At 38.5% G+C, this 13,114-nt stretch overlaps 1 protein-coding gene across 4 annotated transcripts in view; it reads right to left on the bottom strand.

The window, feature by feature from the left end:
- Positions 1-2,228: 2,228 nt before the first annotated feature.
- ndst3 (N-deacetylase/N-sulfotransferase (heparan glucosaminyl) 3) overlaps positions 2,229-13,114 on the bottom strand; it is a 49,164-nt gene continuing 38,278 nt past the window's right edge. For 2 of the 4 annotated variants that reach the window (XM_080879573.1, XM_080879572.1), the window contains 6 exons: positions 12,873-13,047; positions 12,293-12,463; positions 11,656-11,765; positions 6,936-7,038; positions 5,738-5,848; positions 2,229-3,365 (listed from right to left, as the gene is read on the bottom strand). In XM_080879573.1, the coding sequence (XP_080735699.1) occupies positions 3,336-3,365; positions 5,738-5,848; positions 6,936-7,038; positions 11,656-11,765; positions 12,293-12,463; positions 12,873-13,047 (700 nt within the window). In that variant the 3' untranslated portion in view covers positions 2,229-3,335. The other 2 variants (XM_080879574.1, XM_080879575.1) reach the window with 2 other exon arrangements.

Raw genomic sequence — 13,114 nt, 5'->3', positions numbered from 1 at the left:
ACCACATCTCATAGGTCACAGCTGCTGGAACAACAGAGCTCTTTCAGGGTTGTTTTGTTTTTACTGCAAAGTGTCAAAGCAAGCATCCCCTTGTCAGATGATGTGTATGCACACCCAATGGAAAACAATGCCACTGGTATGTCGCAAAGTGTTTGCGGGAACTGTAGCCAGTACTCCTGATTTATGAGAAAAGGTGTACAAGTTGCTGTGAATGCAAAACCAGCATTTCGTGTTTCTTTATGTTCTCCAAATGTATTAAAAGGTTACTTGAGGTTACTCAAGTATCTCATCATACTTTTTCAGCATGAGTAAATGCAACTTTGCTTTCACATGAGACAGTATACACTATCAAACTGTAGTGGTGGGGTTTTGGTTTTTGTATCTAATCCTGCTTTCTCATGTATCCAGAAGTATACGCCTCCCTCACGAATTAGTATCTCGACAGATTCCTACTTTCAACATACAACAAGAACACTCGTATTTTAAAATAAAAAAAAATTTGGCAAATTTTTAAGATCTACAAACAAAGAATACTACACTCCTGTAAGTTCATGCTCACTTCTGTGCCTAAAGGCACATTGCAAGAAATGGTAAAATATACTTAATTTATCCCAAAAGATTGGGATTAAACGTTAACATTATTTTAAATTTGCTGTCACCTGTTGATCAGCAGGGAAAGAGGTGCAGTTTTCAGAGCTCTAAGTCTGACAGCCCCCTCTTGTGGTCATTATTTGACATTGCAAAGTTATAAAACTAGTCTTGTGTTGAATTTGGAAATGCTTTAATTCTTCATGTCAAGATGCTGAAAAACATTCCTCAGTGTTTTGGTCCATATTGACATGGTCATGCATCACAGAGTTGCTGCAGATTTGTTGGCTGCACATTCATGATAAGTATCTAATGTTCCACCACATCCCAAATGTGACTATCAAGACCATTTGAGTACAGTGAACTCATTGGCATGTTCAACAAACCAGTTTAAGATCATCTGAGCTTTGTGGCATTGTTGGTTATCCTGCTGGAAGCAGCAATCAGTAGATGTATACACTGTGGTCATACCCCCACATCACCATGCTGCACCACCAATAGAAGGTAGGATGAATTTATAATTTCTTGTCTGCTCCAAATTCTGACCCTAACGTTGAATGTTGCAGCAGATACCAAGACTCGTTAGATCCTTTTTCCAATTTTCTGTTATCCAAGTGAACCCATATGAACTGTAGCCTCACTTTTCTGTTTTTATCTAGCAAGAGTGGTGTAGTCTTCTGCCATCGTTTCAAGGTTCAACATGTTGATGCTCTTCTGCGTGCCTTACTTGTAAAAATGTTGTTATTTGAGCTGCTACTCAGTAATGACCTCGAGCATCAACTATTACTTCATATTTTCTGAAATATTCTCTGTAAACCTTAGAAATGTTTACTGGGAAAATCCAAGCAGTTTCTGAAATACTTTGACGAGCCTGATCTGGCACCATCAACCATACCATGTTCAAAGTCACTTAAATCCCCCCTCCCCAATTGTGATGCTTGAGTGAAACTTCAGCAGGTTGTCTTGACTTGTTTCCGTACAAGAATGCATGCCATATTGCCATGTGATTGGCGGCTCTGATGTTTGTTTAAAGGAGCAGCTAAACACTGGTCCCTTATACAGTGGATAATGAGTGTAAACACACACACATTGTAAGAATCAAAGGTTTAAACAGCTCTCAAAATGTCATTCAACAACATTTATGGTTTCGTGGCTTGGATGTTATGGGCTTGGATGATATTCAAGCCCTAACCCCCCCTTTGCTATTTCATTTATATTTATATTCCACCAAGATACTATGTCACAACTAAAAGTCACTGACTCAAAACTTCCTTCCAAGTGGACTAAAGATTAAGGATTCAGGTCTCTCCTTTAATTTTCATTCATCTGTTATAGCCTGTATATGTTGTATATTAATATTTGCAAAAAACAAAATAATAAAATAAAATCAGTAACATCAAAAGTAAAATATTGATCTCATAACAATAAAAAAATAAAAAGTGTTAGCCAGTATGCAAAGTATTGTTGTATTGATTAAATGTTCTCTGATACAATACCAGATGCACTGCATACTTTCATCATGTCATTTTCACTTACCTTAGAAGAGTAGAAACAGCATAGTGTAAGTTCACAAATGTGGCTTCAGGTATGATCCCGCATTTAGGTAATACAATAATATAATACTCGTTAAAAAATATCAGCTGTCAGTCATATCCATTTCTTTAATTTTGGTTTTTGTGTTTGACATTTAGGGATTTTGCATTCAAACTGAAGCTAAAGAACAGAGGCCACTGCTTTTAAAAAGGGGAAGAAAAAGTCAAGTTGAGACTTAACTGAGACACCGACAAAACAAAAACTGCCTGCAGTTAGCATAGCTACTTTAACTGTCATAGCCACTAAGCTGACTTCCACCCACAAACTTGTATCTCCTCAGAGCTAAAATCATCAGCACTCATTCTTTGCTTAATGGACACAATGTTCCCCTGGATGTCTTGTCACAGTAAAATAATGAGCAGGCAATTCTTTTTGCTTCAGTGACTCATGTACAGTCCAAACTTTCCCACTAAAGCCACAAGTGACATCTCTACGGGTTAACAAAGCTACCAGATCTACCAAAAACTAGCTGTACTTAAAAAAAGAAAGAAAAATCACAAAAAATGAGAACCTAGCATGGAAAGTAACAGTTTTTCTCTCACCCTGAGTCTATGCATGTGTCCTCCTTGCTTTCTTTCTTTCATTAAAACAGAAAACTTAAAAAAAAAAAAAAAAAAAGGTAAAAAGAGAACTCAAAGCATGTGTTTTTGTATTGGAGATACATAGAGCAGAACATAGTGCAAACTCACGTCTATGAGAACCACGCACAGCTGACCAGCGCTGTTCTGGCAACATAATTTAAGGTGATAATAAAATAAAAATTATTGATCACTGAATTTACTGCAGGTGTGCACGAGAATTCACCGGAACAGGGTTTGGGCATCAAAGACTTTCCAAATTCTCTTTGTCCCCCACAGTTTGCGTCACTGTTGTCATGTGGTTCTTTCCTTTAGTCCCATTTTTTCAGAGCTGTCTATTCACCTGACAGATCCATCCACCCACCCATCTACCCATCCATCCAAGAGTTCTGTATCAGCTCACAAAGTTTCTTTGCGCTTTCATTACTTCTGGTCCCTTCAGCAGGGTCACAGCTCTTCGGTGAACCAAGGCGCTCCGTCCTCGCTTTCACCTCAGGGTGCACTAAAAGGCCACAGACAGTGCATCTGAAGGTTAGGTGCTCCTGGTCGCTTTCCTGGTCCCTGACCCCAAGACTTTTAACCATGGCTCATGGATGCAAAGGTTATCTAACCTTCAGGAAGCAGCAAAGAGAGAGGGAGGGGATTCAGAGGGAAATGCAGAGACGAGGGAAAGAAATGGGATAAAGTAATTTAATTGCACTTTGTTGATTTATTGATCTAAATGCTAACCGAGTTAATAGAACGGGAGCATGATGTGAATGCTGTCAGTGGACTAGAAAACTTATGTCATGTGGCTGACTGCCTTTGACTCATAAACCGTGAGAAAATCCAGCACATTCAAGTGTGCCAAAAAAAGAGAACAACAACATTATGAAGCTTCGTGTATCTTCTATGCTTTGAATATCTATTGGATTGATTTGGGGTTTTTTCAGCAGGGCAACGTCACAAATTGTGACACACACTCAGCATTTTTATTGCACTGCATTGTTCATTACCAGGGTGGAAAGTAACAAAGTACAAATACTTTGTTACTGTACTTAAGTGCAATTTTTTGGTATCTGTATTTAACTTGAGAAGTTTTTTTTGTCAACTTATTCCTCTTGCTCCCTACATTTTAAACAAATATCTGTACTTTCAACTCATTACTCATTACTTTTGCTTTAACGCTGTTGGGGGTAGTTATTGTTTTATCACTGCGAGTACTCAAGTACTTTTTTACTTGAGTAAAGAACTTGAATCAGTACTTCAACTTTTAGTAGAGTATTTTTAACAGTAGTATCTATACTTCTACATAAGTACAGAATGTCTGTACTTTTCCCAGCCATCCATGAAAAGAGAACTTATTAAATTTAACAGCGGTAGAAGTTAGCAGGAAGTTAGCTCGCTAGTTTTCACCTAAACATGATATATCATGTTCTGACTGAGGGGTTTCTGAAAAAATTAAAACGTACAGCTCTGCTATCACAGAGAACATAAATGAAGACTAAACTGCAGTGACGCTTTGTAGGGTTACTGAAGTTGGGCTAGCTGGTATACAATGATGTACTACACGATCGCTAGCGACATAGCTATGTTAGCATAACATAAAAACAGTGAAGCTGGAGGATGAACACTAACTTTTTTCCACAAGTTAACGTGGAAAAATGAATGAATAGCATGTAGTAAAAACCGAGAGAGGCCGACAGTGATCACTGACTGTTTTTAGGGGCTTGTTGAGATTAAATAGAACAAGATGCAAAGCATTAAACCATGTTAAAAACACAACAGCCTTAGTAGTTTAGGCCTGGAAGCAGGTTTCATGTCATCACTTAGAGACCGGATTATACTGAGCATCTGATAGTTGTTTTAACTACATTCTGCAGGCCATTTTAAATCCAGTTTTGTTTGATCGATATTTAATATTCACAATTATTCAACTTTATTGTATTTATACTGATGCCAGGTTAATTTTTATCTTGTTATTATTATTTTTGGTCATGTTGTGTTCCGTTTTATTGATCTTATTTAAGCTTGTTGTCATATTTGTGTATACCTTAGGTATAACTGCTGTACTCAAGGTGTTTCCCACCTTTGAGATGAAAAAAGTATGTCTTTTGTTAAACGGGGGTTGTGACAACATTTTCCCCCAAAATATATTACAACTGGTTATATAAGTTTGTGCTGAGTTCTGTCTTGTTGAAATCATTGAAGACTGTTGATTGCTTTCAGCACTATCACCTCTAAACATACTCGAAAGCCATGAGGTAAAACTCATTTTACATGTTGGGGGTAAATTGAAAGAAATGTGTAAAACTGCTCATTGGCAAGACTGCCCTGCAATTATAAACTCAATTACTTTGGTGTTGTATAAATGGGCACGAGGGAAGTTTTTATCAGAAGAAAAGGGTGTAAAACATTTGATAATACATCTGAAAACTCAAAATTTATGCCCTACTTGCCATCCAGTGACCAGATCGGAGTTTTTGCCTTGCTAATTCTGGCCTCCAGAACTTGTGTTTGCCTAAAAATTCCCTGTTTAAAACTGGGCTGGTGTGGATATTTATATTCAATATTTACATATTATTCTGACTCAGGTTTATACTCAAGTTTTCGTATCATCATTAAGTTGTAAATGATGAGCAGAGGACAAACAAAACTGTGACTGGCAGACTAAATGTACAACCATGTTATAACAATTTAGTTTTAGTTTGTTTGATTAACCCCAACATTAACATTTCTGCCAACACAGAGTCCAGTGAACCATTGTCTTGAATAGTTTTCTAAACATGGAAGCTCAATAAAGTTAACCCATTTTAGCCTTGGGCATTTTAAGTGTGCAGTGTTTTCAACTGTAAAATTAAAATTAAATCAATAAAAAAAACTATAAAACTTGAATTGCTGCTGTATATTTCACTGCTCAATTTAATACACTATTAATTCGTTCAGACTCTTTAACTAACATATATTGTGTAGTCTGGTGAGATGAGCAATCTGCTGACCTTCTGCAACTCCTCTCTCAGCCAAGAGGGAAGAGGCTGTCCGAGCCGGTGCAGCAGCTTTGACAGCTCCACGTTGTGTTCTCTGTAGTACCTGGAGAGATATGCCCGTGCCTGAAGAGAGTAGCACGATGAGAGACGATGAAAGAATGAAAATAGAGAAGACCAAGAGAAGGGGGAGTAAGGGAGACAAAGAGGCAGCAACACAAATAGGAACAGTTGGTCCATCAGGATTCGATACGTTGTAGATTGGAAAGACAACACAGGAAAATAAAGAAATAGGAAGGAAAGCAGAAAAGGTATTGGGTGAAAAGAGGAAAAGAAGCACAAGAGGAGGAAAAGGGGTTGAAAAGGAGGGATATGTAGAGGCATTTTGGGAAGAGACAAACAATAAAAGCGAGACAGGGGGAGAGATATATATAGAGAGAGATTAATGATGAGCCACACACCAAGATCAGTTTATTTCTCCTCTGTAGGACTTTAGGGCCACTAAGTGCCAAGTGGTATCAACAGAGCTAAAAAATGAAGTTATAAAGGGATGAAAATTACATGAAGGATGCATGAGATCCATTATTTCTCTCGCCCCCTGTGTGAATTCCTCATCTCTCTACTTCTCTTGTCTCCCCAGTGCTACCTCCACCTCCTCCCTCCCCATCCCTGCTTTGCCCTCTACCTCCGTCCCCCTGGTGGAAACTCAGAAACAGTTTAATTATAGGCGACAGTGAGGCGCAGCCATTAGCCATGTGTGAGTACATGTGGGAAGACAAATTGCATCTATGTGTTTGTCTTCACGTGAGAGCAAATGTGTGATTCATTGTCTGCAGGTCTGGTCTCCTCTGTGGAATCAGTAGCCAGGACAAAGATTTATGGATTGGATTTTCTCCTTCCACCTTCATCCCACTCTCTCTCTCTCTCTCTCTCTCTCTCTCTCACACACACACAGAGGTTGTGTCACTATCGAGTCCTCATGATTAGGTTGTAAGTTTCTGGCTAGATCTGATTGGGTGACAGTTTCCATCCAATGCTGAGTCCTGTGGGAAATTTTGCCACAATGATAGAGGGGATTGTGGGCTGTCACTGTCAATCAGTCTGGCAGCAATTTTTTTCTTTTTTGTACATCTTTTTCAAACATTTCATTCAGGGAGTATGTAAGTACTTTCATGAGCATAATATGTTCTAATTAAAGTAAAAACCATCTTACCTCTGGCTCCATAGAGGGGTACTTCCTTCCTTTGCTTTTCCCCAAACATTTAGTCTTTCCTCCATCCAGGAGCTGGCACCAAAAGCCCTTCTGAGGGTCAAAGCTGTGACAATAGGAAAAAAAAAATTAAATACTTAAAAAAATAAACCTCAGTGCTGCTGTCAAGGCCATCCTATTTAGAAGTGCTCCATTTTTTAGAAGCTACAGCTGAAAAAGAGGACACATCTTATTCGCACAAACTAAACATCTTTTCTGTCATCATCATCTATGTTATGCCCACTCTCTCTTCACCTTTCCTGCTCTCTCGTCGTCTTAACGGAGTCACGCAGTAGGAAGAAGTACAGTTTATTGATTGGTTAATACAGTAATCCTCTTCTGCGGTGGAAAAAGAAATACGGGAATATGCATAGGCTATAGCCTGTTTATTCACTGGAATGGTTTCTGTTTTCTACGTAAAAAAAGAAAAGGCCCTGGAGCACGCAAGTTAGAACCATTAAATGGTATGTTTGTTTAATCCACTTTAACCAATCCATATTTATGGCATTGCATTTAAGATGTCATGTGTCTTATATTCAGCAGCAAACAGCTAATACTTGCTCATTGTGACAGAAACAACTGCAAGGACAACTGCAAGACGTTCCTGACTGCCATGAATAAGAGGTAAATGATCAGGCACAGAGTGGCTAATTGCAATCTGATAGAAGAGGTAGTGTCACAGGTAAATGAATGTGCTGCTTTTGGCCACTTTGTGACCTCAGTATCATTTCTCCACCCTGTGTTACATTTTCCTTGTGAGTTTTGTTGAAATTAGAACACTGAGAAAAAAAAGAGCATTGCACCCCCTCCCTATTTTTTAATACAAGAAGATAGTGGGTGACCTTCACAGCAAAGTGCCTTTGTGAATTACTGTACTCTGCTGGAGGGATTGGACTACTTTTGCAAAACTCATTCCCCAATAGATTTTGATGGTGGTGGTGGAGCGTGCTCTCTGAGGCGTCAGGCAAAGATCTTCAACTGGGTTGACATCATGCCATAACGTACGATCCATCAAACCATTCAGGGACCCCTCGTGCTCTGGACAGGAGTGTAATCACTATGAAAGAAACCAATTTCCACCAGAATAGGAAAAAAATGACTCATCAAATACACAGAAAAACTTGAATATTGATCTGCAGTGACTCTTTCCTGTAAGGGGCATGTAGATACAAATTATGCTGATAATAGCATAACAACGCCATCAGAACCCTTGACTGTATGGCTCAAAGATTCTGATATTTTCGATAGTTTGGCACGTGTCAATATCTGGGCATGTACACCACTGATGGCAACCTATCTCAGAAGTAGGTAGATTTCATATTAATCTACCTGATGTCTAATCTTATAGCTCTTCAAATAATAATAAAAACATTAGTAAAACATCCAATTTTGTGAATGTGGCCATTTACCGATAAGGAACTTATATCTTGAGATTCAAATAACATTAAAACCAGCCAATCCAACATGATAACCCCCGCAAAACTGTCCAGCAGAAGATCATGTAACACAATAAAACCCAATGTGTTGTCCTAGCCTCCACACTTCATATAGACCTGCCCCACAATGCACAGGACACATGGGATCAGCTGCCAAAGGATTCCTGTGTCCATAACCTGACCAGTCAGAACTATATATTTTTTAAAACAATACTAGATCGTTTTAGTTTCATGGAAGATTTTTGTCGATTACAGTAGCACAAATAAAGAGATAAAAGAGGTGAAAAGGAGATAAATTTAAAACAAGATGCATATTATTGTTAACTGCTTTTGACAGACGGAGGATCAGGGCTAATGTGGATATGATTGAAAGATGCAAATATTTTCTTTATTTGCATGCATCAGCGGGTATAGAAGTATAAAAAAAAAGAGTTAAGTGGTTCTTCTTCAGTTTTCCTCTGACAGGACAGGAGGAAGAAATGAAAGGGGGATTAAATAAATAGGCTCCAGCGTTGAGGATCTGTCAGACTGCTGCCATGTCAAAAGAATGAGAAGGAGAAAAGAAAGATTAGGCTTTTGTGTAAGTCGGTCTTCAGCCAAAACACAACCTCGCAAGCGCACACGCAGCTTCCTTATTATTCTGTCAAAATGCATCTCTTTACAAATTATTTGTATGCATGTGGGTGTGTGATCCAAGACAGATGCACTCTGTCCCAATCTGAGCTACAAATTCTAGATGTCCCTGTCTGTAGACTCGAGGGCTTGCAAGCAGATTGCATTCTGATGAGTGGTGCTTGAGAAATAAACAGTTTAACGCTCCTCCAAAACATAAAGGTCAAATGCAACATCTCTAATGGAGAATGAGTTGAAACAGGAGCATCCACAGGCGGAAGTTATGTACATTAAGACTCATTTTTGTCCACGCGCCACATACAGCTAAATTTGAGCTCAAGTGGGCTGGAGCAGTTGTACTACTATATAATAATTTAACAAAAATCAATTATTTAATGAATAATCTATTTTGAAAAACAGGCACTATATGATAGTGGACTGTCCAGGATGCACCCTGCCTCTAGGCCTGTGAGAGCTGGGATAGGCCCCAGCCCCTCTGTAATCCTCAACTGGTTAAGTGAAAGAAGCTGTATGGAAGTGTGGATGGATGGATGTTACTGAACAGCCAACATGTCTTGAAAAGTGCCACTCTATTATCATTACAAAGCAACACAACAAGGACCCTCTTTGGCTATGGCAAACCATCTGCAACATCTTTGCCACAATAATAAGTCAGCTCTCACAACTGCTCTCTTGATCATTTCTTAATGTTTTTCTGCACAATCATTCCAGCTGCAAACAAACAAACAAACAAACAAAACAGTAAGAAGTCCAAAAGAAATGATGCTTTTTTTCTCTGCGATTTTCACACTTTTAAAAACCATCTAGTGGGCCAGATTGCATCCAGCCAGCCTGTGTTGTTATCCCAGTTCGATTGACATATTTTAGGCAGCTCAACCAACATATTAGATGTACTCGTCTCTGAAAACATTTGATATGCAGTGTATTATATCGATCTGCGTGATTAAAAATGAACCTGGGGTCATTTTAGTGACTACACGTGAAAAGAAATTTGAGCACATACGTGTAACATGCTGTATTTGAGGTTGCAAACAGCATGCATTGGCTACACAATTGAAACCATCTTTCTGACTTGCTTGGTGCACATGCCTTTTTTATCTGCTGTGAAAGACTGCAATGGATGTGTTCATTATTTATCTTGGTAACTGGCACTGTTGTCGTTGCTATTTTAGTTCTTTTGGATTGACACTGTGCAGCAGACTTACCCTTTTTTTTTATTCAGGCAGCTGAAACACAAAATACTCAAGCAGCAGATACAGTATGTGAGGACAGCTACTGTCCTGTGTTTAAAGAAGGTGGAAGCTTCACCAGCTGAATAGCTTTTACCAAAAATATGCATTAATTATTCCCTTCTTTCTTGCACAAATACATCTAGAAATGTGGTACACAGTGATTATGTAATTCTTACATACTTGTTCAGAAATATACATACACAATACTTTCATGTCTAATGTCTAATTGCATTACTTCCAAAATGCAAGTAATGCAATTAGACATTAATATACCCAATGATGGGGTGTGATATCACTAAGTGTGGCCCAAAGGTAAACATCTAATAGTATTTGCAAATCAGAATATTTCAGACTTCCTCAACAAATTTAAAGCATTAAAAATATTTTGTTATTTGTTAATTTGCCATTGCACTAAAAAAGTATTCACCTCTCTCTTATGCACATAAACTTCTTCTATCATTCTACTGCCATTTTACTCTTTAAGGTTTACATTCTCATTTATATCTTGTGTCCATCTACACATATCCTCATACACCAGGGATGTCAAATTCATTTTGTAACGTGAGCCAATGTATCCCACTTTGATCTTATGCGGGCTGAACCAAAGTCCCCTTTCTGTCCATGAAAAGAAATATAATTTATAAAAATATCTCAGTGTAAAAACCCACCTCTATTTCTTTTCTACACCATAAAGAAATGCTGATGTAGCAAACCAAATACATTTATCAGTTTATCAGCTTGGGGCTAAATTGTATGAACTGTGTTAAAATTACAGAAATGAATTCTTGTAGCTCACTGACTTGATTGTCCTGTAATTATAAAATGGCAAGTTTTTGTTAATTCAGCGAAAATTCCGTTTTTTTTCCTGTGGGTACAGTGTAAAAAATTGAAATTTCAATACTAGATAGTGAAAAACATTCATGTTGAGTATCATTTAATTGTTTATCTGTTATTTAATTCTGTTGATATATATGCATAGCCATGGTGGAGGTCTTTATCAACAGGAAAACTCGTGAAAATAGTCCAAAATCGATTCCCTGCTTCACATTTTCCAAAACTGTCCAGTGGTCTGGATTGGAGTCTCTCTAATAAGCACACAAACTCCAAGGTTGACCTTTAATGACTCTTAAGCAACAGGCATATGATGTCACTGTTGTGTTTTTTTCAGAGAATGACACCACTTGGCAGGCTGTCCCCACCGTTCACCAGTAGATGTCAGGCTTCACACAAATTTGGAGTAGGGTCTTGTTATGGGTTTAATTTGTTTAAATATTTCCACCTCGGTGCACACTCGGTTACTCCAGCATGCCAGAGATGGAAGACAGTCATGACTGACACTAAGAAAAAACAGAGAGTCAGCGAGATACTGTGGGAGAGACTTACGTAAGGGCCTGGGAGTAGTTGAAATGGGGAGTGACACCAAGGAACTTCTGAACTTCATCCATCACTGCTGCAGGGTCAGTTCTCAGCTGATGGCCATCTATGATCATCAACTACACACAGATGCAATCATGTGCTCAGATCTGAACTCTGACTTTTAACACTTTAAAGCTTGAACCATAGAATAGTTGCCACAAAATTCAATTTTTATTTTTTTAATGTTTATTTATTATTTAATTCTGACAAATAAAAAATGATCATATGTTAATTAGCATATATGAATTTTAAATTGCATCATATTCGCTACATCCAGCAGTTTTTTTCTTTCTTTTTTTTGCAAATGTCTTATGCAATTTATTTAGTTTTGAACTTTTATTTGTTTACTATTCATGCATCAAATATGACACACTAGGCATTTAGGGGTTAAGACCAATTTACTTAAATTTTTTTCATAAGCTGAATCAATAATTTCTCATTTTGTCAAAGCAAAATCTAATCACTAAAATGAAGACACGACTACCATTGTTTCAGCCATGTCTTTTTACGACAATCACAATTCACAGAGAGCTGTTAAGAAGCTAATCTCACTTCTTATTTACTTTTTTCAAGTGCATAGCCCTGTGTCTGTGTCTTTGCATACCTGGTTAGCAGGGTAGTACGTGAGCCACCTCTCTAGGTGTGTAGAGTACAGACCAGGGATGAGACAGCGGTTCTGCAGGGAGCGCAGCTCGGCTGGCGCACCCTTTTTCGCACTGATGACATCATAGAAGGTGAAGCGCAGGGCTGTATGGTCCTCGTGAGCCCTCTGATGCTGGAGAAGGATCACAACTCCCAAATGAGCTTCACAGAATACTCTGGACGATTAATACGTTCACACCTTTTGTGTGAGAGCGTGTTTTCATTGTGGTCAGTGATATAACATTTACGCTGGCACATAGTTGACATTCATATCTCATTAATTAAGCAGGCTTAAGGAAAGGATATCGGGATCTTGTGACATTTCCTGTAATGATATTCATAGATAAATATATCGATAATTAGGCTCATTAACTCTGTGCATGCAAGCGACTCCAAGCACAGTCTTGGATAAAGAACTCAATTTTAAATCAATACAGAGATGCAGCAGATGAAGCAGGCAACTGTAGCAAGTTTTTTTAAAAAATAAGTGAGCAGGCAAAAGCATCTAATGTATTCTGTGTGTGTTTGTGCACAGTACTTACCTGATACCAGCTGTAGGCCCTGTCAGAAGGGTTGATGAGCAGGGTGATGATCTTGGCCTTGGGTAGCAGGGCAGCAGCTCGCCGTGGGGTCTCCTCTGAGGGGAAATAGTTGGCGCTCTTCTCAAATAGGAAGTCTGTGCTAACATTGGAGGGCACGGGGAAAAACTCCATGTACCTGAGGCAGTAGACACAGGGAAAATTAAGTAGTCATATAAACATATGCACACACTCAAGACGTACCC

This window comes from Rhamphochromis sp. 'chilingali' (genome assembly GCF_963969265.1).
Source record: "Rhamphochromis sp. 'chilingali' genome assembly, chromosome: 4".
In the NCBI taxonomy this organism is placed as follows: domain Eukaryota; kingdom Metazoa; phylum Chordata; class Actinopteri; order Cichliformes; family Cichlidae; genus Rhamphochromis; species Rhamphochromis sp. 'chilingali'.
The sequence above is the reverse complement of the archived record's forward strand: the minus strand, read 5'-3'. Positions and strand labels throughout refer to the sequence as shown.